General features: G+C 40.7%; 1 protein-coding gene across 1 annotated transcript in view; it reads right to left on the bottom strand.

The window, feature by feature from the left end:
• The window catches only part of CNGB3 (cyclic nucleotide gated channel subunit beta 3), a 151,852-nt gene that overhangs the window by 15,163 nt on the left and 111,100 nt on the right, over positions 1 to 25,589 (bottom strand). Inside the window, exons 14-15 of the mRNA XM_055129336.1 lie at positions 15,358 to 15,441; positions 6,723 to 6,841 (exon numbers count right to left, since the gene is read on the bottom strand). Coding sequence (XP_054985311.1) covers positions 6,723 to 6,841; positions 15,358 to 15,441 — 203 coding nt within the window. The remainder of the gene's footprint in view (positions 1 to 6,722; positions 6,842 to 15,357; positions 15,442 to 25,589) is intronic.

The following is a 25,589-nucleotide window of genomic DNA, read 5'->3' as shown; positions in this document are numbered from 1 at the left end:
CAGGGTGAAGGTCACACTTATGCAAACATACCTGTGTGTCCCGGGGCCGTATGGCACATTCAGGACACCAAAATCTTCGTCCTAAAGAGCAAGCCAAGTGGGGTGCAATCTGAAGTGAAGTCCCTAGGTTCTATGTAGGTTAGAAAGGAACTTTGCTTCTCTTTTTAAGAGGACCGTGAGAAGGGCTGGAGTGACAGTACCACAGAGAGGGAGCTTGCCTCGAGGGTCTACAAGGCACATCCCCAGCACTCCATATGGTCCCCTGAGCCTGCCAACAATGATCCCTGAGCCCAGGATCAGAAGCAAGTCTTGGGCACAGCCGGGTGTGGCCCCCCCAAAACAAACAACAAACAAAATTCAAAACCAAACCAGACCCAAGCAAGAATAATGCAAAAGCGTTGACTTTCACGGAAGGAGAGATCACATCTAAGTTTCCAAAGGGTCCTTGGAGTTGCAGAGAGGAGTCTGTTGTAGCGGGTACGGTTATTAGGACAGAAAACTTGGAGTGGATTGTCTAGGTGTGCAGTGAGAGATGGGAAGGTTTGCACCCAAATGGCGGCAATGGCAAATGCAAATGATTGAAAAGTCAGAGGAAGGAGGGAGAGCCCTGCATTTCTTTTCCCACTTCCAATAACAATTTAAAGTATAGTGTGCCAGGAAAGAAGTACAGCAGGTGAGGTGCTTGCTTTGCACTGACCGAGCTGGAGCTGAATCCTATGCACAGCCCCCTCTCCAGCCCCCACATGGCCTCCCCCACTCAATTGTGTGTTCCCTTCCTCCTCCCCCCCCTGCCTTCCCCATTGTATATGATGTCCCCATCCCATCCAGAGCCATAGCTGAGCACAGAGCCGGGAGTTAAGTCCTGAGTGGCCCCAAATTAAAACTAACTAAACAATTAACTCTAAATTGGCAGAATTCTCTAGGATGGCTCTAAGAAATGACCGCAAAACCGGAGACAGAAAAGGAACCAGAAATGGATTCTCTCAAGGCTCTAAAGGCCAGACGGAGAAGTACTAAGCTGTAGGCAGGACCGTGCTTCCTGCGGACTCAGAGGAAGACCTTTCCGTGGCCCCGGCAGTCCCCGCCTGTGGTTGCGTAATCCCAATCCCCACCTCAGTTTCACGTGCTTCCCCCCTCTCCCCCCCCCCGCCCCCGCATCTGTGTCTTTTCGTTTTCTAGCTCATATAGGGACACTTGTCATTGGATTTAAGGCCCACTCAGATAGTCCTGAATGATTTTATCTTCAGATCCTTAACTTAATTCCATGTCAAGACCCTTCCCATTAGTTGATTTTTAACCATTAGCATAAAGAGCATGTATTTGGATTTCTGAGTCAGTCAAGTGAGATCTGTAGCAGTTGACATTCTCGCCTTCGTATCCCATGTTTCTTTTTCTCCACATTCTCATCGGGATTTGTTCTTTGCAGTCTTTTTTGATTAAAGGCCATTCTCACCAGTGTGAATTGATGTCTTAGTGGTGATATCTCATTGTATTTGCATTTTCCTAAAAATGACTGATGTTGAGCATCTGTTTTATATGTCTGTGGGTTATTTGTATGTTTTCTTTGGGGAAACATCTGGTCAGGTAACTTACCCATTTTTTTGATTGAGAATATTGCTTTCATATAGCTAAAAATCAGCACTTATTGTATGGTTTTTATGTAGCTGTTGCTAACATAAAGATGGAAATGTTAGTTTCCACATTTTAATAAGTTTATCTGAACAAAAATAGAATATAAATCTGTCATGACTGCTATAGTAAAATAATGAATGATGAATGAAATACTATAAAGGGTTTAACTGATCTTTTTTTCTTTTTGGGTCACACTTGGCAATGCACAGGGGTTACTCCTGGCTCTACACTCAGGAATCACCCCTGGCGGTGCTCAGGGGACCATATGGGATGCTGGGAATCTAACCCAGGTTGTTTGAGTGCAAGGGAAATGCCCTACCCACTGTGCTAATGCTCCAGCTCCGTAACTGATTGTTTTAAGTGGTTAAAATAACTTCAGATAGTTGACATTTGCACTGTCTTGAGGAGTGACTAGGTATTTTTGAGGGGAAGTATATTTCACCAAAGATAAAACCACTGGGAGTTGCTTTAAAATCAAAGTTGCAATACACAGGAGGAATATTTCAGTGCTCTTTAAGACATTTAAGATTTCAACAGGTGGAGAGAGGAAAGTTAGGAAGTGTTAAACAAATTTATTTTAAAAGACGGGGCCCTAAGTAGATATAAAAGAAAAGAAGAGTGAGTATAACTCTAAGCGTGTTCTTCCCTAGGCCCTGGGTCAGTCTTTTAGAAATGGAGTGTAGGGACTCTGCAGATGTTAATTGAAAACGTGGTCTGCGTTTTCTCCATGACAATCTGTATTTCAGTGAATCTGTATTTTAGTCAGGACTTTGCTCTTTGAGATTAATATATAATGTCCTTGAAAGTCCCCAATTCTTCTCTTCTAATTTTTTTTTCTTAAGAAAAAAAGAATCGTCTTTAAAGAGCTACATGATTGTGTTGGATTTAGCTCATTTTAACAAAGGTCACAGCATTTTTGAATAGTAAACACAATTACTCAATCTTTCCAGTATCTAGATGTTTGGCAGTCATGACTCCATCACTGGAATAAATAACTAAAGCTCAGGGGCATAAGACAGCTGGGGCGTGTGGAGCTCGTGAGGAGCTGGGAGAAGGCAGATGTACCCTATTGTCAATTATGGCCAAGAAGACAATGAAGGCAAAAGGTTCATTTTGCTTAATCACCGAACTATTGTGTAAGTTTAAAGCCTGTCTGGTCTGGTTTCAATTTAGCCTTAAAAAAACGAAATGAGATTTATTTGAGAAGTTGCTGTCAAGAATCCGAGAGTCCTTGCAACTCAGCAGCACCTGGTTTCTATTCCTAGAGTATTTCCTCCTGTGATGATAATATCAGCAATTAACATACTTGTATTTATAAAGCTTTATTCTCCAGGGAGCGCTCCACTCTTGGGAGAGGTCAGCTAATTAATTTCTGCAATGTATCAGATTAGACTGCCGCATGTTTCATGACCTTGAAGATTACAGTGCTTATTAAGTCCCTAAATTATTAAATCCCGCTTGCAAGGACCATTAACAAACTGATAGAACATAGGCAAAGAACTCAAACTTTTTGGATGTTCTGAAAAATGTTTCCAGCGGGATGCTCATAGCGGTGTCCACCCGGTTTCAGCAAGGAGGAAAAACGAAAAAGAGGGGCTGCCCTATTAACGGAGAAATAATATGATTCAATATTTGAAGGCGATTCTGATTATGCTAACATGAAGTCATTAGAAATTCCAACGGAACCCTGAAGATAAGTTCTTAGCATATTGAAAATCAGAGATGGAGGAGCAACGTTTTTCTGTGTGGTGGCAAGATCTCTGGGCCCCGATCCACAGAACTTTGGTATGAATGTTGTTCTTTTCATTTATTAGCAATTTATAATTGGCAACTTGGGATCACGGTTTTCTCTGTTACGTAACGAATATATTAACTGCTGTCAGGCGCACACTTTTTGTTCTTAATACCCGGCACCTGAATCAACACTCCATCATCTTACCCTTGACCTGCTGCACCTCTACCAGATCTCCTCTATTTCATTATTGTTCCTCCACTGTCTCTTCCCAGCAAGGCTATGTGTGCAGTCCTTGAAAAAATAATCACAATTTAGATTGTATCTCATTCGTTTACAAAAACTTCTGCTGGCACTCATTTCTATTTAGAATAAAACAGGGCTGGAGCAATAGCACAGCAGGTAGGGCATTTGCCTTGCACGCGGCCGACCTGGGTTCGATTCCCAGCATCCCATATGGTCCTCTGAGCACTGCCAGGAGTGGTTCCTGAGTGCAGAACCAGGAGTAATCCCTGTGCATGGCCGGGTGTGACCAAAAAGCAAAAAAAAAAAAAAAAAGAGTCCTTGGCTATTTAGAATAAAACAGATAATCCTTGCCATGGCCTAAATAAACCTTGTATCGGCTACCTGGTCCTTACTCGCCTCTTTGACTTGATCTTCCTACAGTCCCTCCTGTTCACTGACCGGCAGCCTGACCCACGGTTTCGACCTTTAACCGACAAGCTTGCTTTACTTCTCGGCCTCTGCTCTTCCCTCCTCTGGGAGTCTCATGCCATTTCTGTGACCGTTCATTTCCGTGTGGCTCATGCTTGCGTGACGGTTTCCAGTCTGAGTTCAGATAGTATCTATTCAGAGAGATTCTCCCAGACCACTGCCCGGAAAGCAGCACCCCAGTTACTGCCTCCCTAGTTGTGATCGTGATGTCACGACGACTAAGAAATTGCAAATAAGAAACTGTAGGCAATGAGAATTAGAAAACTGCAATGAGAGCTGAGACACTGAAACCACCCCCAAGGTCAGCCAGAGAATGGAGGAAGAGTTTTTTGCTTTGGGTGACCCTAATCAGGCAGGATAAGGGCCCGCCAGACTTAGGGGCATGCCCTGGACATGACACATGAAGGTCACACTGAATAGGCAAGATATTTTGACACAGATGTTTCTTGTTTGTTCTTTGGGGGCACCTGAAGGCTGGGAAAGATGCTCCATTTTTGATTTTTCTTTTTGTAGATTATTGCTCACTCTTGCAGAATAAGAAAAAGATCTCCTCAGCAGATGAGGATCCAAGTCTCTCTCTTTCGACTTGGGGTCGTCAGTCCTGACCTTCTACTAAACTCACCATCTTATCCCGAGCATCTCTCTGTTCATTACAATTATATGAAGCATCTTGGATCCAGCAGGAGGGTCAGGTGCATTGAATTGGGCACCTCAAATCGCGCCCGCGCAACGGGGAGCCAATCAAATTCCACAACGGGAACAGCTGCTGGTGGTGGTGGTGGTGGGGGGGGTGGGAGGCGGCAGCAGATAAAAGAAGGCCCCCTGCCCTCCAAGCTCTCTTCCCTGACTGCAGGGGCAGGCGGGGCCCCGTGCACGTGAGTCTCGGCCACGTGCCCACAGCATTGCTGGAGGCGAAGGAAGCGGGATAGGACACAGGAACTGCTGGGCGACCCCTGAGGGGGGCCCGAGACGGGCACAAGCACCTGGCGGCGGGCTGGGGGCTAAGGAAGGCGACGACCAGATGGCAGGGGACCGTCGGGGGCAGCCCTGCAAAGGACGCGGACAGAGCGAGGCGGGGACCCCACCTGGTCCTTGTCACCGAAGGTGAGTGGGATGCGCGGGATGCGGGGGACGGAACCCAGGGGGTGGACATGGGACACGCCGTGCCCGGGACAGGCCGAGTGACGTCCTCCAGGGGCAAAGGAGAGGCCTGGACATTTTGGGGGGGAACCCCGACCCACCTACTTAGACGCTACCTTTGCATCTTCTGAGCTCGGTTTGTGACTCCCCTTTCCACTTTTGCGCTAACCTCTCGACGAAATACTCACTTTCACTTGAAAGGGCTGCACATTCAGTGACGTGCGACACTTTGTCTAGGCGCTCTCCTAGTGTCTTCCCAGGGTTTAGAGCAGTACTAGACAATCTAGTGTGTACCAGGTACTGAAGAGTGAAGTACTCCAGGTGGGGAGGAGAGGGATAAAAAAAATACAACATAAACACAGGAAAAATATATGAATACATTGAAATATGGTAACACGTGTGCATAGTCACATTTTTAGTGCTTTCTTATAAGACAACTCCTAACTGCTAGGAAATAATTGCAATGGTTATTATTTAAAGATGCTGGCCACAAGTGCTTTTAATGAATTAATTCACTTGCTGTAACATTGTCAAGCTATAGCACAGTGGATAGGGCATTTGCCTTGCAAGCGTGGACCGGGGTTTGATTCCTCTGTCCCTCTCAGACAGCCGGCAAGCTACCAAGAGTATCCTGCCCCCGCGGCAGAGCCTGGCAAGCTACCCGTGGGGCATTGGATATGCCAAAAATAGTAACAAGAAGTCTCACAATGAGTCGTTACTGGTGCTCGCTTGAGCAAATCCATGAACCGGACAACAGTGCTAGAATTCACTTGCTAATCTTCTAAGGTATGTATTATAGGTATTAAGAGGAAACTGAGGAACAGGAGGTCGAGATAACAAAGAAACAAAATGCATAAGTGGCACTGATGATTTAGCCTCAGGGCTTTTTGGGTTTGTTTTGTTTTCACCCTGAGATGCTCAGGGCTTATTTCTCCGCAGACTCAAGGGGCCATGTGGGGTGCCTTCCCTGTACAATCTCTCTAGCCCCAGCTTAGGACACCTGATGCCTCTGTTTGTCTACTCAAAACTGCTGCCTCCCATGTGGGATTCGTGTTATCCAACCATCTGACAACTCTCAATCTTTTCTTTCACAGTTCATTCAGCAATTTTCATTCAACAGATATTGAACATTTTTTTTTTTTTGCCAGACTCTGACCTAGGTCCTGGACTAAATCGCTCAGTAATTCATGTTTTAGGTGGAGAGGAATTAAAACTCAGTGCTAAGGACTGGAGTAAGGATACAGTGAATAGGGCACTTCCCTTGCCAGCTGACCTGGGCTTGACCCCTGGCATCCTGTGTCTGGTCCCTGCCAGGAGTAAGTCCTGAGCACCTCTTGTGAACCCACAAAAACTGGAAACAACAAAATGTGAAAATGGTGGTGCTCTCAGTACAATCAACCTTCAATGAAGTGGGACAGGGATTTTACTGACTTTATAACCTAAGATGTTTTTCCTTTGAGGACAAATGACAGATCTTAGTATTTACCATGTTTTACTTAAATACCTGATTTCTCCAAATACTGCCCCAGCTTTCAGAGTCACCAAAACTTGGGTACCATCAGAGCCGCCAAGCACTTGAACTTCTCCTTGCTTGATGATGTACATTTCCTTGCCAATTTCTCCCTGCACATCAAATGGGAGGAATAAATTACATTTCCTTTATTCTTGAAGAATGCCCCAAATGAAGAAATCAGAGTTGTTTTTAAACTTAAAAAAAAAGTTTGTTAATCAAGGAAGCAAGGTGCATATGTAGTAATTCATCAAGGCTGGAGTGATCGTGCAGGGGGTCGGTCACTTGCCTTGCATGCCGCCAACCCCGGTTTCCTCCCCAGCACCCCAAGCCTGCCAGGATTGATTCCCGTGCGGACTCAGGAGTAAACCCTGAGCACCTCCAGGTGCAGCCCCAAAGAAAAATCAAAAGAAAAAAGCAATTTATCATAAGGCCTGAGGTAGTTATAGACATTGGTTGGATATGTCATGTAAAAGGAAATTACCAGAAAAGTGATTCTGTTTCCTATATTAGCTCTGGATGCTGCCACTGGGTGCGTAAAGGCTGTTGTGGGTTGATGTGGGCAGAGTAACTGTGTGGTTACTGTGGCTCTGAGGACAACGGCTATGCTTCGAGATAATTTATCGAAAGAGCATGAACTGCAGCCCTGGCTCTTCCACCTAGACCGCTGAGGCCTCGGTTAGCAATTTGGGGCAACTCGAAGCTATTCTCTTTACTCCTATTGAGATGAAAGCGTGGATGCAGCAGGTGTTCCGTTTTCCCTCCGTTCTTGCTTGTCTGTGGGAACTCTTGGAAGGAAGGTAATCATCCTTGTTTGAGTCCCGAGAAAATAGAAAATAGTCTACATGTTCACTAGTCACTGGGTAATGGAGCTATTTTTGTGTACTCGAGGCAGCATGTACCTGTTAGTCAGCACTGTTTAAAATAAGAAAACAATTTATGAGGCATGCTTTTTATCTGGTTCGGACGTGGATCCCTAGTTGGGCAGCGAGTAATGGCCAGGGAATTTAAAGAACTCTGAGCCCAAGACTTCCCGACATAGAAGACTTTCCCTTTGTCTCCGAGGTCCAGAGCTAGAGAGAACAATGCATTCATGCGGCGCTCTCAAAAGTGGGATCTTGAGTCTTTGCCTGTGTATAATTCTCGCAATTTCAGCATTCTTTTCTTTTCTTTTTTTAAAAAAAAATTTATTAGTGTTTCACTGTCATGTCATCTCGTTGTTCATTAATTTGCTCGAGTGACAGTGATTCAGTGAATTTTTTATTAGTGAATCACCCTGAGGTACAGTTACAGACTTATAAACCTTCGTGCTTTGTTCGCTTTTATATAGTGAATCCTAAGCCATAAACAAATCTTTATGTTGAGTCATGTACATCACCAATGTAAATAGGGTGGTTGGGGACCCCAGGAACATAGCTTAGTTCTCATTCCAAGGAAGAAGAAATAAATGTCTTCTAAGAGTCCTAAATGGTATTTGGGTCAAGAAAATCTGTCCAAGCCTAAATAAGACTGCATAATCCTAGGGAAACTATTTGTGTAAAAGCTACCCATATGTTTCAATGGATGATTGAACTATAAAAACATAGCATAAATGCAATAAATTCACTAACTTGGTTTACAGCAAGATAAGGGCATTTTGAATCAAATATTCCCATTTCTATTTCAAAAAGAATATAATATTAATTTGGGATTAAGCAACATTGATTATTGTTTGTGCTCTGTGATGTCTGAGAGAAAGTCTTCTTGTGCTCAGTTTATGGCATATGAGATAGGCACTCATTCATGAGCAAATGAAATGGAGTTTATTGTCTCAGAAATTTTTAAGTCTTTTAATTACAAAGATTATTTCTGAGCATTAATAGTTTTTAGGTTGATTTTAAGTCATTCTACTCCATCTTTTAATTAATATTTAGGAATAAAATTTGTTATTTTATCTCCCGTTTCCCTTATGAAGAAGATAGAGTAAGTATTACTATTTTCATTTTAGAGAAATGAAATTAAGGTAACAATGGGTCTTAGCTGATTGGCAAAAGCATTATGACAGAATTAGAAGCAAAAGAAACCTATAACTCTCATCCATCTTTCTGTACTGGGGATTGAACCCAGGTCCTCACACGTGCAAGGCAAGTACTCTACTAACGAGTCACATCTCTCAATCTATATTGCCCTTTCTTAGAGCTGCATAGTATTCCATCATGTACATTATATATACCATAGCTTCTTGATCCATTAGTGTGGCATTTGAGTTGTTTTGATACCTTAATATTATACTAAGTGTTATGATAAACATAGGTGGATTTAAAAATATTTGGAAAATATTCTAAATTTTATATTTGAATGTTTAAAGAAATCATAATATCTGATCTTTGCATTGATCTTTTATTATAAATCATGTTCTATCAGAAATGTTACTTTATAAAGTAACTATATTTTTAGATATTCCTTTAATTCTTGAAAAACTCATTGTTAATTTTTTTAGATATTAGTTCCTTTAAGTCTTGAAAAAACTCATTGTTGAATTTTATTTTTATTTTTTCATTGTTGAATTTCAGACATACAATACTGCAGACATACACTTCTCTTATCTTGTCAATTTCTTTCCATAAATATCCCCAGGTTCCCTCCTATCCCTGAGCCTGCCTCCTTTGACAAGCACATTTTTAAGTTTAGTTGTTATAGTTTGTATTAAATTCTTTCAGTGTTGTTGGCTTTTTTTTAAAGATATATACACATAACTATACCTCTACACCTACCATATACCACAGGCCCCTCCCCACTGTCTCTGTAACCTCCTGTCTGCCTCTTCCCCCTTGATTTCTCTGTTTATGTCCTTATTTCTGTAATCTGGAATTCCATGTAATCCAAGTATATCCTCCTTCAATCCTTACATTCCCTCATTTTATATATATATATATATATATATATATATATCTTAAGTGAGATCATTTGTTTATTTTTATTCTTCTGGCTTACTTCACTTAACATGATATTTTTCAGTTCCATTCAACTTGCTACAAACTGAATGATTTCATCATTCTTTGTAGTTGCATAATATTCCATTGTGTAATTTTTTTGTGTGTGTGTGTGTATATACCTGGCCACTTGAGTAGCCTCTAAGTATTTCTGTGTATGGCCCCCAAACCTCACAAAAATAAATTTAAAAAATATGAAATCTATTATTTTGCTGGCTGGAGTGATAGCACAGCAGGTAGGGCATTTGCCTTGCATGTGGCTGACCTGGGTTCAATTCCTCCGTTGCTCTTGGAGAGCACAGCAAGCTACTGAGAGTATCCAGCCTGGAAAGCTACCTGTGGTGTATTCGATATGCCAAAAACAGTAACAAGAAGTCTCACAATGGAGGCATTACTGGTGCCCCCTCAAGCAAAACTGATAAACAACGATGGATGAGAGGAGGGGAAGAGTGGGGACCTGGGCAGTGTGAGAGGGGCTGATCCTTTGGTGATGGGTACATTCACATATTGTGGTGGACAACTGGACTGTTGAAAATTATTTAATATAATAAATTAATGGATGGTAAGTCACTGATTTATGATATTAAATGTCAGAAATTCTATTTATTGAAAGTAATCTGTCCGAAGTTATTCTGGAAAATCTAGGATGTAAAAACTTAAATTTACAAAAACCACAGTGTAAAGTTAAAAACATTGGTAGAAGTCTAAATAGTTCAGTGTCCTGATAAAATTTGAAAAATTGGCATATGAAGTCTTAGCATTAACCACACCTATGCCTTTTCACTGTGGAATCAGTCAAAAATATAATGACATATATAATTACATATGACAAATCCAATATAGTGAATATCTCAAAAACTAGTAAGAGATCAAGAAGTAATTTTAAAAAAAGGGAAGTGTTTGAAAATTTGTTTTCCGATAGACACTCTAGAAAGTAATGATTAGAACAGGGTCATATTCCCTTTTATTTGCATGAAGTAATTCTCAAGGAACTAGAATGCATTTTCAAAGGCAGTTATTACAACTGACTGGAGGTAGAAGTGCATAATGGGTTCTTAAATATAGTGCCGCACTTTTAATTATTTTTTAATGATCATTTCAATAATTTTCCAAGGAGATCTGGCATAATCAACGAACCAAATCTTTCACTATTTCTTGCATATTTCTAGGCTAATTTAAGCCTTTCCTGCAGTTTAATTAGCATTCAAATGAAGTAGACACTCCTCAGAGAATAAGGCCTGACAGCATGTGCAAAATAAGATCAAACCAAGCTGTTGTAGCTGGTTTATGTACTAATTTGGAGAAAGTTTAGAAATGTAAGCACTTCATGCAGAATGCAGTACCCCTTAGTGAGACTACACTTCATATTTTCAAGGTTCCTGTGTTGATAGTCATTTTCAAAGCAAGAGGAGCATTCTTAACAATCCAATGGACCTCCTGAGAGAAGAGACATTCCATTCAAAATTTATTGCCATCAGCATCAGTTCAGAACAGATTGAGAGGTGTACCATTTTGAGTCTCATCACAGAAAAATTGCAGTATCATCTCTGGATGATGTGAAGTCCTGGAAGTCAGTACTTTATCCAAATCGCCTGACACCTTTTGCATTGTCATGAAGCATACTGGAAAAAATTTAAACACTTTAACAATTGGCATTGTTATTGAGGGGACCTGTTACAGTAGTGCTCAAGTTTCTATTTTTGGTGTACTAAGTTATTGCACCCTACCATCATTGAAGGGCCGGCCAAAGACCATCAACTGGCCTTCTGGCACTCCTGGGAAACAAGGAAATAAATCAGCGATCTGAAACACATGTTGTGCGTGTGGGAGCCTTGGGCCCAGTTCTTGGCACTGCATAGCTCCCTGACGCTGTCAGGAGCGACTCCCGGGCACTGTGGCATGTGGGACCAACCCCTCTCCTGTGAAACACTCATTCACTCTGCGAAGCAAGTCAGAGTCCTGAACGATGATAAGGCAGTTTGGTCAACTCAGCCCTGTACCTTGACTCACTTTCTCAATGCTGGGGATCAAACCCCAGACCTCACTCATTTGAGGTTTGCCACTGTCACCGAGTCCTATCTTGCCACTTCCCCTGTTTTCTCAATTATTTAGGCGACTTCTAACAAAGCATATTTTCCTTCCCCTGTATTGCCACATTTTGTGGAAATGAAAAGGACAAGCCTTGAACTTCCTAAACTCTGGTCAGCCTTTCGTCGGTGGCAACCTATTTGTCAGTCCCTACATTCTCTTTAAATTTTCCCTTTACAACATTTAACAATCTGACCTAACATGCTTTCTCTCTTCCAAGTTCCCAATCGACATTAAATTTCCTTTCAAAAGCAGAGAAAGCATCTGCAGTTCTTACACCTTCTCATTTCCGCTTTTCCTTCTACTTGTTCTTTCCTTCCTTTTGTGTTTGCTGATGTGTTTTAATTCTTTAGTGATGAATGTAATGTGAAGAAATTAGAAATGAGTAGACTCCACCTATTTTTAATTTTACACAAGTATGCCTTCGTGGAGGTATGGGCTCAAAGGTTTATTTGTGTTATCCTAAGTCTCAGTCCCTTGCCTCTGGAACAAATTGAAAGGTTGTGTTTGTGCATTAGACATGTCATTGCAATGCTACCAAGAGCCCTAAAGGGGCTCTTAAACCGAATGGAATGTGAAATTCCCAATTTTAAGAACGTGAATTTATGTTAGCACTCTGCCTTCTTTTAACATGAACTAATTTGTTTGGGATTGTATAATTTGGTTTCTATTACATCATATCACATCCACTTTTTTTTCTGATAGCTCCATTCTAAGTTCTCTTTGTTGATTTTCTAAAAAATGTCTTTGGTTTCTGGGCCCCACCCAGCTATGCTTGGGCCTTACTCCTGGTTCTGTGCTCTAGAATCACTCCTGGAGTGGCTGGGAGGACCACATGTAGTGCTGGAGATTGAACCCTGGTCACCAACTTCAATGCAAATATCTTACCTGCTGTACCATCCCTCTTTTTTTTTTTTTTGGCTTTTTGGGTCACAACCGGCGATGCACAGGGGTTACTCCTGGCTTATGCACTCAGGAATTACTCCCGGCGGTGATTGGGGGACCATATGGGATGCTGGGAATAGAACCCAGGTCGGCTGCCCTACCCACTGTGCTATCGTTCCAGCCCCTCTCTTTTGTTTTTAAAAAATATTTACTATAAATATCTGGAGTCTGCAAAGTCACAGAGCTGGTCCTCTTACCGTTCCTTGAGTTTCTCTCACACGAGATTCCATAATACGCAGGTCATAAAGATTTAGCTCTTAACTCATCTCCTCTCCAGCACTCAACTGAATTCCAGCTGTGTGCTCTACACAGCCACTCAAATGCCTCTATTACCTTCTGACTGACTTTCACCCTTATTTCAGTCCATGACCTGCGTTTTTTTCCTTGTATGTACCAATCTTCATCTTGATGCATGGCTGTAAGTCTTCATCTAAAATATCATCACCTTCATTTTTTTACTAAAGAACTTTAGTTTTGTTCAGACCAACAGTACAGTAGGTAGGGCACTTGCCTTACATATGGCCAACCCTGGTTTTGGTCCTCATCAATTCGTATGGTCCCCTGAGCCCTGTAGGGATGATCCCTGAGTGTAGAGCTCTGAGCAACATTGGCTGTGGCCCAAACCCCACCCTAGCTACGCCCCCCTTTTGAACTTCAGTTTTTACAAAGGCAAAGCATTTCCTCTTAATAAAATCCAAGGAGATGACATATGTGCTCTCCCTCTTCTAGCTTCACAATTTAAAGTCTCTCCTCTCCTACCACACACCCTCATGGAAAATTCTATGTTCTCTTTATAGAAATGAACACAATCTGCAGTTGTATATTTATTACATTTCTATTGTTTATTGTTATACTTCATCAGATCAGAGATTCCCAACATTGACTTAATTTAGAATTGTCTGGGAATTAAAAAAAATAAATGTTAATATGTGGGTTCCATCCAGAACAGTTGATAGAAACCAGATTTCTAAATTTAGGCGATTCTTATGTGTATAGTAAATTGAATACCCATTTAATGTCATTAAACTGTGACTCTCAAAGGATATGAATAATCTGTCTTGCCCAATGTCAGTATTAACAGCATCCACCCCAGTGTATGGCCTGCGTATTCAAAAGTAGTTGCATAGTTTCACTGAGTACATGATAGTAAAATTGTTCTAAATGGGGTGTTTTCTAGACTCCCTTTGCAGAGACAGGGCCTTTCTGTTCAGCTGAAGCTAATTCTTCCCTTTATCTAGAAGGTCAGGTTTCTTTGCCACTTGCTTCGTGCCAGCTCATTTTCAAGACTTAGATCGGACATTATCTTTTCCAAGAAATCTTGTCAGTGCGGCAAGTGTCCCGTTTTGTTTTTCACAACAGCATAGACTTTACCATAGTCCTTGATATGTTATTTTGGGATGATGTAAGTGCTTCTCACATTTGAACCTTCTAAGGTTTGGGATAGCTTGCATGTCTTTGAAATGCTCATCCTCCAATATGCTGAGTATTGATTTCATTATTGATCTAGCTAAATATAAAACTCCAGGTCATCATTTCTTCCTGTATCACTTAAAACAACTAGTGATGAAGAAAAATGTTCAGTGTAGAAAACCGGAAAGAAAGTATAGGGATAGGGTACTTTCCTTGCATGCAGCTGATAATAGGTTTGACCCCTGTAACCCAGGCGGTCCCCCAATACTTGTCAGGAGTTATCCCTGAGCACTTGCCAGGAGTTATCCCTGAGCACAGAGCCAGAGTAAGCTTTGACAACTACCAGGTGTGGCTTAACCCTCAACACCCCAGATTCATTTAGGATGATTGATCATAACAGATGTTTGAAAATTGACTTTGGTAATCTACACTGGAATATCATTCAGTTTTAAAAATGAGACTGTAGAATACTACTAATTATAAAAATTATTTATATGGTATAGTACATGATACTGTAACTGTTTTTGGCATATCAAATATGCCACGGTATTCAGAGCTTGCCAGGCTCTGCCGTGCGGGCGGGATACTCTCAGTAGATTGCCAGGCTCTTCGAGAGGGATGCAAATCGATGAACAATGGGACAACAGTGCTACAGTGCTATAGTACATGATAAAAGAAGTTTTGAAACATAAATAAATTATATTCCCAATTTTTTAAAACAACTTTTATACCCATCAGTCAGTATAGAGGGATCCATCGAATATGTTAATAGTGGTTATTATAACCTGGGTAGTTAACATTTTTGTTTGCATTTTAATAGTTAAATTATTAAATGCCTTTTTTTATAATTATAAAAAAGAGCAAGTTTTATTACTGTGTTTTATTAATCATCCTTTAGTTAAGTGAAGGTAACAGTTAACCTAAGCTGTATATAAGGATAGAAGAAACTTTTAATTTTTTCTGCTGATTTAGCTATTTGGAATTAACAGGGTATGACAAATGATAAGATGTAAAACAATTTATTATACAACCCATCACATTGTCCTGTTTCATTTTGAACTCTAAGGATAAATTATTGTTATACAGAATTATATATCATAAATATTTCTCTACTATGGAATTCACCATTGACCACTTTTGTTTAAAATATGCTTTTGAACCTATATCTAAAATGTATTTGCTAGTTATGCCTTTGAAAAGTAGTGTGCACTCACCTTTTTGCAGACAAAGTCACCAGGTAAGTAGAGAGTAGATTTCAGTCTAAGCAACATGTCATATATCATCTGTGTATCACAACCCTGAAGAGAAAAATAATGAAGAAAATAATTCTTACAGACATAGCTAAGAGGTCTGTAATTGAAAACTTAAATGTAAGTAGACAGCAATAGCTATTGTCTGGGTTAACATTAAATAATTTGTTGCCACTGGGTATATACTTGTTTTGACCCATAATTTAGAAAAAGAAAATCTGTATATGGTTCTAATGGCAAGAATTGGGATTCTGGTTAAATTTGGGTTTCATGCTGTCTTCATCTATTGGTATGTAACAGAGCAGACCCTTAGTTTCTTCTTATTTTAATTAAATTTTTTATTAGTGAATCACTGTGAGGTACAGTTACAGACTTACAACTTTTTGTGCTTGTGTTTCAGCCATACAATGCTCGAGTACCCATCCCTCCACCAGTTCCCATTCTTCACCACTGATAATTCCCAGTATCCCTCCCACCCTCCCCACTCCATTCCCCCCCCCACCTCTGTGGCAAGGCATTCCCTTTTCTCTCTCTCCTTTTGGGTGTTGTCCTTTGCAATAGAAGTATTGAGTGGCCATCGTGTTTGGTCTATAGTTTACTCTCAGCACGCATCTCCCATCCCCAGCGGGTCCTCGAACGACACTTTACCTGGTGTTCCCTTCTCTATCTGAGCTGCCTTTTCCTCCAGCATGTGAGTCCAGCTTCCAGGCTGTGGAGCCAACCTCCTGGTACTTATCTCTACTATTCATTGGTGCTAGTCTCTCATTCTGTTACTTTATATTCCACAGATGAGTGTAATCTTTCCATGTCTGTCTCTCTTTTTGACTCATTGATCCACTTATATGCAAAGGTTATGACTTCATCTTTTCTAACAGTTGCATAGTATTCCATTGTATAGATGTACCAAAGTTTCTTTAACCAGTCATCTGTTCTTGGGCATTTGGGTTTTTTCCAGATTATGACTATTGTAAACAGTGCTGCAATGAATATTCGAGTGCAGATGTCATATCTACTATACTTTTTTGCCTCTCCGGGATATATTCCCAGGAATGATATTGCTGGGTCAAATGGGAGCTCAATTTCTAACTTTTTTTTTTTGCTTTTTTGGGTCACACCTGGCGATGCTCGGAGGTTACTTCTGGCCTTTGCACTCAGGAATTACTCCTGGTGGTGCTCGGGGGACCATATGGGATGCTGGGAATCGAACCCGGGTCGGCCGCTTGCAAGGCAAACGCCCTACCCGCTGTGCTATCACTCCAGCCCCATCAATTTCTAATTTTTTGAGAAGTGTCCATACTGTTTTCCAAAAGGGCTGAACCAGTCGACATTCCCACCAGCAGTGAAGAAGAGTCCCTTTCTCCCCACATCCACACCAACAGCGGTTGCTTTTGTTCTTTTGGATGTGTGCCAGTCACTGTGGTGTGAGGTGGTATCTCATAGTTGTTTTGATCTGCATCTCTCTGATTAGTGATGAACATTTTTCATGTGCCTTTTTGCCATTCATATTTCTTCCTTGAGAAGTTTCTGTTCATTTCATCGCTCCATTTTTTGATGGTGTTGGATGTTTTCTTCTTGCAGATTCCAACCAGTGCCTTGTATATCCTTGATATCAACCCCTTGTCAGATGGGTATTGGGTGAATATTCTTTCCCATTCTGTAGATTGTCTTTGTATTTTGTTCACTGTAACTTTTGCAGTGCAGAAGCTTCTTAGTTTAATATAGTCCCATTTGTTTATCTCTGTTTCCACTTGGTTGGTCAGTGGTGTGTCATCATTGAAGATACCATTAGCCTCAATATCGTGGAGGGTTTTGACAACCTTGTCTTCCATGTACCTGATAGATTCTGTTATGATGTTGAGGTCTTTAATCCATTTTGATCTGATTTTTGTGCACGGTGTTAGGTCGAGGTCTGAGTTCATTTTTTTGCATGTGGTTGTCCAGTTATGCCAGCACCATTTGTTAAAGAGGCTTTCTTTGCTCATTTCACATTTCTTGGCTCCCTTATCAAAGATCAGATGTTTATACATTTGGGGTTGTGTGTAGGGATATTCTACCCTGTTCCATTGTTCTGCGGCTCTGCCTTTGTTCCAGTACCATGCTGTTTTAATTGTTACCACTTTGTAGTAGAGTTTGAGGTTGGGGTGGGGGGTAATGCCTCCCATCATCTTTTTCCCAAGAATTGCTTTAGCTATTCGTGGGCATTTGTTTTTCCATATGAATTTCAGGAGTGCTTGATCTATTTCTTTGAAGAATGTCATGGGTATCCTTATAGGGATTGCATCGAATCTGTACAGTGCTTTGGGAAGTATTGCCATTTTGACAATGTTAATTTTTCCTATCCATGAGCAGGAGGCATGTTTCCATTTCCTCGTGTCCTCTTTAATTTTGTGGAGTAGCATTTTGTAGTTTTCTTTGTAGAGGTCCTTTATCTCCTTAGTTAGGTTGATTCCGAGGTACTTGATTTCCTAGGGCACGATTGTGAATGGAATTGTTTTTTTCATGTCACTTGCCTCTGTCTCATTATTTGTGTCTAGGAAGGCCATGGATTTTTGGGTACTGTACAAGTCTATTGTTTCTAGGAGTTTCTTGGTAGAAGTTTTAGGATTCTCTACATATAGTATCATATAATCTGAATAGTGAGAGCTTGATTTCTTCCTTTCCTATCTGGATGCCCACAATGTCTTTTTCTTGCCTAACTGCTATTGCAAGTACTTCCAGTACTATATTGAACACAAGTGGTGAGAGTGGGCATCCTTGTCAGACCCTTAATTTCTTAATATTTTCTTAATATTTTAAATGAGGGTAAAATAGCATTTCAAAATGCTAGATTTTGACTTACATACAAGTTAACATAATGGAAGTGGGGATAGCTTCTAATGTTTGCAATAGTGATAATAAAAAATTAGTATAGTAAGACTTATTTACTAGGTCAAAACCCTTTACTAAATATTTTTACATATTACAGCGTCAGGATCCTCCGTGAGCTGTATTACGGATTCACCACCAGGATCTCCTCATTCTACAAGGAAGTGATCATTGATGTAAAGAGAGGGGTTCAGCAGGGTGATACCATTTCACCGAAACTCTTCAGTGCCACTCTTGGGAACATCATGCGACGATTGGAATGGGAAGGAATGGGAGTGAAGATAGACGGTTGGCAAATACACCACCACCGCTTCGCTGATGACATCGTTCTCATAACACCAAATATTAGCCAAGTGGCACAAATGCTGGCCAACTTCAACTGTGAGTGTGGAAAGGTCAGACTGCAGCTGAATCTCACCAAGACAATATTCATGAAAAATGAACTAGTTCTCGATGTTCCATTTACTCTCAATGAAATGAACATCTCTGAATGCAAGAGCCATGTGTACCTGGGTCGAGAACTCAACATGAGGTTCAACTTGGCGCCAGAACTGTGCAGGAGGAAGAGAGCAGCCTGGAATGCCTTTAAGAGCATTGAAGTGGTTAAGAGGACAAAGAACCTCCGGTTTGGGGCACATATTTTCGACTCCACCATTTTTCCTGCACTAATATGTGCTTCAGCGAACTGGGCCCTATGAAAACAGGACGAGAACGCTATTTGGGTATCCCAAAGAGGAACCAAAAGAGCTATGCTTGGAATATCACATTTCACTCAAGTGAGAGAAGGAATCCAGAGTTCTGACCTTCGTTGATGATCAAGAATCAGGGATGCCCCCACACTGACCCCAAGCACTGCAGCCATTTTCTTTTCCAGCCCAGGTGTGTGACGTCCCTTGACCCACCCTTCCTGAGTCCCAGCCTGCTTCTTGGACCCAGCTATTGTGGGGCAAGGGGCATGGCCTTAATCGTCAAGGATGTGGCCTTGGAAAAATTGGGCATGGCCTCTTTTGGGGCCGGCCGCTCACGTGGCCACTGTTATTTTCTCGACACCAAGCAATCTGTTATATCTCAGCCTTCATTACCTATGTGCATGAGTAACATCCTAGCTATCCAAAAAACAGTAGGATAATAAACCAGTAGTCTATCCTAATTTCACTCAAATGCTAATGAATACAGGTACCTGTGCAAAGCCCAATGTAAAAGAGCACTTTCTCCAAAAGCATCACCTTAGGGCCTCACCTAAGGATTAGAGGAACATCTGAGAGGAAGGACATGTTCTAGAAGGGGAAAATAAAAAGGTAACCACCATTGACCAAACCCATCCAGATTCCTTTTTTGAAACAAGGGAGAACAGGGATAGTGAACTTGAGGTCCCTCTTCCATAACACAGCAACAACATGAAGAAACAGTGCAAATACCCACCACAAGGAGAAGATGATGAAAGGAGTCCAGAAGCCACAATAGGCATTTCCTACAAACTTGAGTTCTCTTAAGAATTCAGAGTTGAAATGCTGAAGATGTTCAATGAACTCAATATAAAGATTGAAAAGGTATCCATTAAATTAAAGGAGGACCTGACAGAAACAAGAAAACAGAAAGTCGAGAAAATACGGGAAGAAATGAGAGCAGAAATAAAAAAGTTGCAAAAAGAAATGTCATGAATGAAGGATTTGGTAGATGAAATAAAAACCTGAGTGGGTGTCCTCAACAATAGAACGATTACAGCAGAAGACAGAATCAGTGAGCTTGAAGATGAGCTGCAGGAAGCCTACAGGCAACAACAAACAATGGGAAGAGACCTCAAAATAGCTCTAGGACTAAACAGAGTCTGAGGGGATGATCTCGAGAGGAACAATGTTAGAATCATTGGAGTATCAGAACGATAGGGAAGCAACCCCAATGAAAAAGCCACAGTCAAAGAAATTATTACTGAAAAGTTCCCAGAGCTGGAGAATGCAGGAATCCAGATTCAAGGAGCTCAGTGGGTGCCAGCTAACAGAGACCCTAACAGGAAAAACTCTCCAAGACATATCATAGTAAGGATGATGGATGTAACGGATAGAGACACTATACTGCAAGCAGCAAGGTCAAAGAAGGAAATCACATACAATGGAGCACCCCTTAGGTTCACAGCAGACCTATCAGAGGAAAACCTCCAAGCCCGAAGGCAGTGGTGGGATATAGTGAAAAAACTCAATGAAATGAATGCTTCACCAAGAATACTTTATCTGGATAAACTCTCATTCAAACTCGAAGGAATTATACACTATTTTGTGGACAAACAACAGCTCAGGAACTTCATAGACTCAAAACCAAACCTAAAAGAAGGACTAAAGGGGCCATTGTAAGACAAGAAAAACCCCTAAAAGCACAACAAACCCTTACAGAAAGATGGCGCAAAATCTCATAACAATAATCTCAATGTCAATGGTCTAAATTCACCAATTAAGAGACACAGAGTGGCAAAATGGATTCAGAGACTGAACCCAACATTCTGCTGCCTGCAAGAAACACATCTGAATAGCCAGAACAAACACAGACTCAAAGTCAAAGGATGGAAAACAATCCTGCAAGCAAACAACTCCCTCAAAAAAGCTGCGGTGGTATTACTAGTATTGGACAACATAGATTTCAGGTTGAAAATGTTTAGAAGGGATAGTGAAGGACATTTTTTAGTAATCAAGTGATATGTACAGCAGGAAGAAATCACACTCCTAAACGTGTATGCACCCAATGAGGGACCAGCTAAATACCTACAACAACTGTTAACAGACCTTAAGAAGGACATTGTGAGCAACACAATGGTAGTTGGAGACTTCAACACTGCCCTATCACCTCTGGATAGATCAAGAAGATTAAAACTCACCAAGGAAATATTGGTTTTGAAGGAAGAAATAGACGAGAGAAGGCTAATAGATTTATACAGGGCGTTATATCACCCCCCAAAAAGAATACACATTCTTTTCTAGTGCATATGGAACATTTTCCAGAATAGACCATGTGCTGGGCCACACAACATACCTCAACAGAATCAGGAAGATAGACATTGTATCAGCTATTGTTTCAGACCATGATGCACTGAAGATAGAAGTTAATAATGTACAGACGCAGAAAACCAAATCAAACACCTGCAAATTAACTCGATGTTGAACAATGAGTGGGTCAGGAAGGAAATCAAGGAAGAAATCAAAAGGTACTTGGAAACAAATGAGAATGAAGACACGAACTACCAGAATCTGTGGGACGCCTCTAAAGCCATGTTAAGGAGAAAATTTATAGCTCTGCAAGCATTTCTGAGGAAGGAAGGAAGGGTCCACATAAATAACTTGGCTTAACAGCTTAAGATTTTAGTAAAGGACAAAAAAAGGAGCCCAAACTAGGCAGAAGGAAAGCGATAATAAAACTTAGAGCAGAAATCAACGACATGGAAACTCAAAAGACAATCTGAAAGATCAATGAAACCAAGAGCTGGTTCTTTGAGAAAATAAGCAAGATTGATAAGCCACTAGCAAAACTCACAAGGAAAGAGAAAGAGAACCCTTATAAACCAAATTAGAAATGAAAAGGGGGATATCACAACAGAAACCAAAGAAATTCAAAAGATCAGAGACTACTTTGAAAATCTGTATGTTACCAAACAAGAGAACCTAGAAGAAATGATAAATTCCTGGATTCCTATAATCTCCCAAGGCTGAATCAAGAAGACCTGGAATACCTGAACAGTCCTATTAATATCAAGGAAATTAAACTGTAATCAAAAGCCTTTCCAAAAACAAAAGCTCCGGTCCAGATGGATTCACTAGCGAATTCTTCCAACATTTAAAGAGGACCTATTGCCAATTCTTCTCCAGCTTTTCCAGGAAATTGAAGAAACAGAATCCCTCCAAAACAGTTTCTATGAGGCTCATATCTCCCTAATACCAAAAGCAAACAAAGACACCACACAAAAAAAGAAAACTACAGGCCAACATCACTGATGAACATGGATGCAAAGATTCTCAACAAAATATTAGCAAACAGAATTCAACAACTCATCAAAAAGATCATACAGCATGACCAAGTGGGATTCATCCCGGGGATGTAAGGACGGTTTAACATTCAGAAATCAATCAACATAATCCATCATATCAAAAAAAGAAAAGAACCATATGATCATATCAATAGATGCAGAGAAAGCATTTCACAAGATCCAGCACCGATTTATGATGAAAACGCTTGCCAAAATGGGTATAGAAGAAACTTTCTTCAATATAGTCAAAGCCATCTACTACAAGCCTACAGCAAGCATCATCCTCAATGGGAAAAACTAAGAGCCTTCCCTCTAAGATCAGGGATGAGACAAAGATGCCCACTCTCCACTTCTGTTCAATATAGTATTGGAAGTGCTTGCAATAGCAGTTAGGCAAGAAAAAGGTATTAAGGGCATTTGAGTAGGAAAGGAAAAAATCAAGCTCTCACTATTTGCAGATGATATGATACTAAGAGAACCCTAAAACCTCTACCAAGAAACTCTTAGAAACAATAGACTTGTATAGTAAAGTTGCAGGCTATAAAATCAATACCCAAAAGTCTATGGATTTTCTATATGCAAATAACGGAAGAGAAGAAAATGATATGAAAAAGCAATCCTATTCATAATCGTGCCTCAGAAAATCAAGTACTTCGGAATCAGCTTAACTAAGGAGGTAAAGGACTTGTACAAAGAAAACTACAAAATGCTGCTTCAAAAAATAATAGAGGACACGAGGAAATGGAAAGATATCCCCTGCTCATGGATTGGGAGAATTAACATTGTCAAAATGGCAATACTCCCCAAAGCATTGTATGCATTCAACATGATTCCTATAAGGATACCTATGACATTCTTCAAAGAAATGGAGCAAACACTCCTGAAATTCATATGGAACAATAAGCCCCCACAAATAGTTAAAGCAACTCTTAGGAAAAAGAATATGGGAAGAATCACCCTCCCCAGCCTCAGTCTCTACTACAAAGCGGTAATAATTAAAACAGCATGGTACTGGAACAAAGGCAGAGCCACAGACCAGTGGAACAGGGTTAAATATCCTCACACACATCCTCAAATATATGATCATCTAATCTTTGATAAGGGTGCAAAAAATGTGAATTGGAGCAAGGAAAGCCTCTTCAACAAATGGTGCTGGCAAAACTGGACAGCTACATGCAAAAAAATGGGCTTAGATCTCTATTTAATGCCATGTACAAAAGTCAGGTCAAAGTGGATTAAAGATCTCAGCATCAGACCAGAATCTATAAGGTACGTGGAAGACAAGGTTGGCAAAACCTTCCACGACATTGAAGCTAAAGGTATTTTCAAAGATTACACACCATTGGCCAAGCAAGTGAAAACAAAGATAAACAAATGGGACTACCTTAAACTAAGAAGCTTCTGCACCTCAAATGAAACAGTGACCAAAATACGAAGACAGTCTAAAGAATGGGAAAGGATATTCACCCAGTACCCATCTGATAAGGGGTTGATATCAAGGATATACAAGATACTGGTTGAACTCTACAAGAAGTAAACTCCCAACCCCATCAAAAAATGGAAGCTGGAAATGGACAGAAATTTTCTCAAAGAAGAAATTCGAATGGCTAAAGGACATATGAGAAAATGCTCTACATCATTAATCAGTCATCAGGGAGATGCAGATTAAAACAACAACGAGATATCATTTCACATTACAGAGACTGGCGCACATCCAAAAGAACAAAAGCAACTGGTGTTGGCATGGATGTGGGGAGAAAGGGACTCTCCTTCACTGCTGGTGGGAATGCCGATTGGTTCAGCCCTTTTGGAAAATATGGACAACTCTCAAAAAATTAGAAGTTGAGCTCCCATTTGACCCAGCAATATCATTCCTGGGAATATATCCTGGAGAGTCAAAAAAGTATAGTAGAAATGACATCTGCATTTGCATGGTCATTGCAGCACTGTTTACAATAACCATAATCTGGAAAAAAGCAGAGTGCCCCAAAACAGATGACTGGTTAAAGAAACTTTAGTACATCTACACAATCGAATACTATGCAGCTGTTAGAAAAGATGAAGTCATGAAATTTGCATATAAGTGGATCAACATGAGAAGTATCATGTTAAGTGAAATGAGTCAGAAAGAGAGAGACAGACATAGAAAGATTGCACTCATCTGTGGAATATAAAATAACAGTAGGAGACTAGCACCCAAAGGTTGTAGAGATAAGGACCAGGAGGTCTGCCCCACAGCTTGGAAACTGGGCTTACATGCTAGGGGAAAAGGCAGATGAGATGGAGAAGGAACATCAAGTAGAGGATGTTGGGAGGACCCATTCAGGTTGGAAGATTCGAACTAAGACTATAGACCGAACATGAAGGCCACTCAGTACCTTTATTGCAAACTACAGCACCCAAAAGGAGAGAGAACAAAAGGGAATGCCCTGCTGCAGAGGCAGGGTGATGGGGGATGGGTTGGGGCGGTGAGAGGGATACTGGGATCATTGGTGGAGGTGAATGGGTACTGGTGGAGGGATGGGTAAACAATCACTATGAGTGAAATGCAAACACAAAAGTTCATAAGTTTGTACATTACAGTGACTCTCTAATAAAAAATAAAAATAAAAAATGTTAAAAAAAAAGAATCAGGAACACTGTCTCATTTGCCAAGGCATCAACAATCAGATGGGCTGGACATGTAATGCGATTTACAGATGGCCGCCCACCTATGAGATGGTCAGACTTCTTCGACAAAACCCTGAATGAATGGTTTTAGGCTCTTCATGTTCCTGGAGCGAGCAGATACCATTGGGTTACACGAGCACGTTACAGGGACAAATGGAGATGTTACTGGCACCCGCTCCAGCAAATTGAAGATCACGGGATGACAAGTGATACAGCATTTTTATATTATTAATTTTGCAGGATCATATGTGTTGTTTTTTCTCAAATTTACCATCCTTTAAGGCAGGAAAATCAAACCAATATAAACAGCATTTTGAGTGACTGATTTTCATATTCACTTTACTAGTGTTTAAAACAAACTGGATTTATTGTAATATGTCCATATCCATATTATGTCCATAAGATGGACATATTCATAGGATAGACTCACATAGATTCAAAAACTTAATTTTAAAAATTTTAAAAATAATTTAAAAAATACAGAATCTGAATTTTTTGCTTTTTAAAAAATTTTTATTGAATCACCATGTGGAAAGTTACAAAGTTCTCAGGCTTATGTCTCAGTTATACAATATTCAAACACCCATCCCTTCACCAGTGCCCATAGTCCACCACCAAAAACCCCAGTATACCCCCCGCCCCCACCGCCCCA

The sequence above is a fragment of the Sorex araneus genome, chromosome 2 (genome assembly GCF_027595985.1).
Source record: "Sorex araneus isolate mSorAra2 chromosome 2, mSorAra2.pri, whole genome shotgun sequence".
In the NCBI taxonomy this organism is placed as follows: Eukaryota; Metazoa; Chordata; class Mammalia; order Eulipotyphla; family Soricidae; genus Sorex; species Sorex araneus.
Note: the sequence above shows the minus strand (reverse complement) of the source record. Positions and strands in the feature narration are given on the sequence as shown.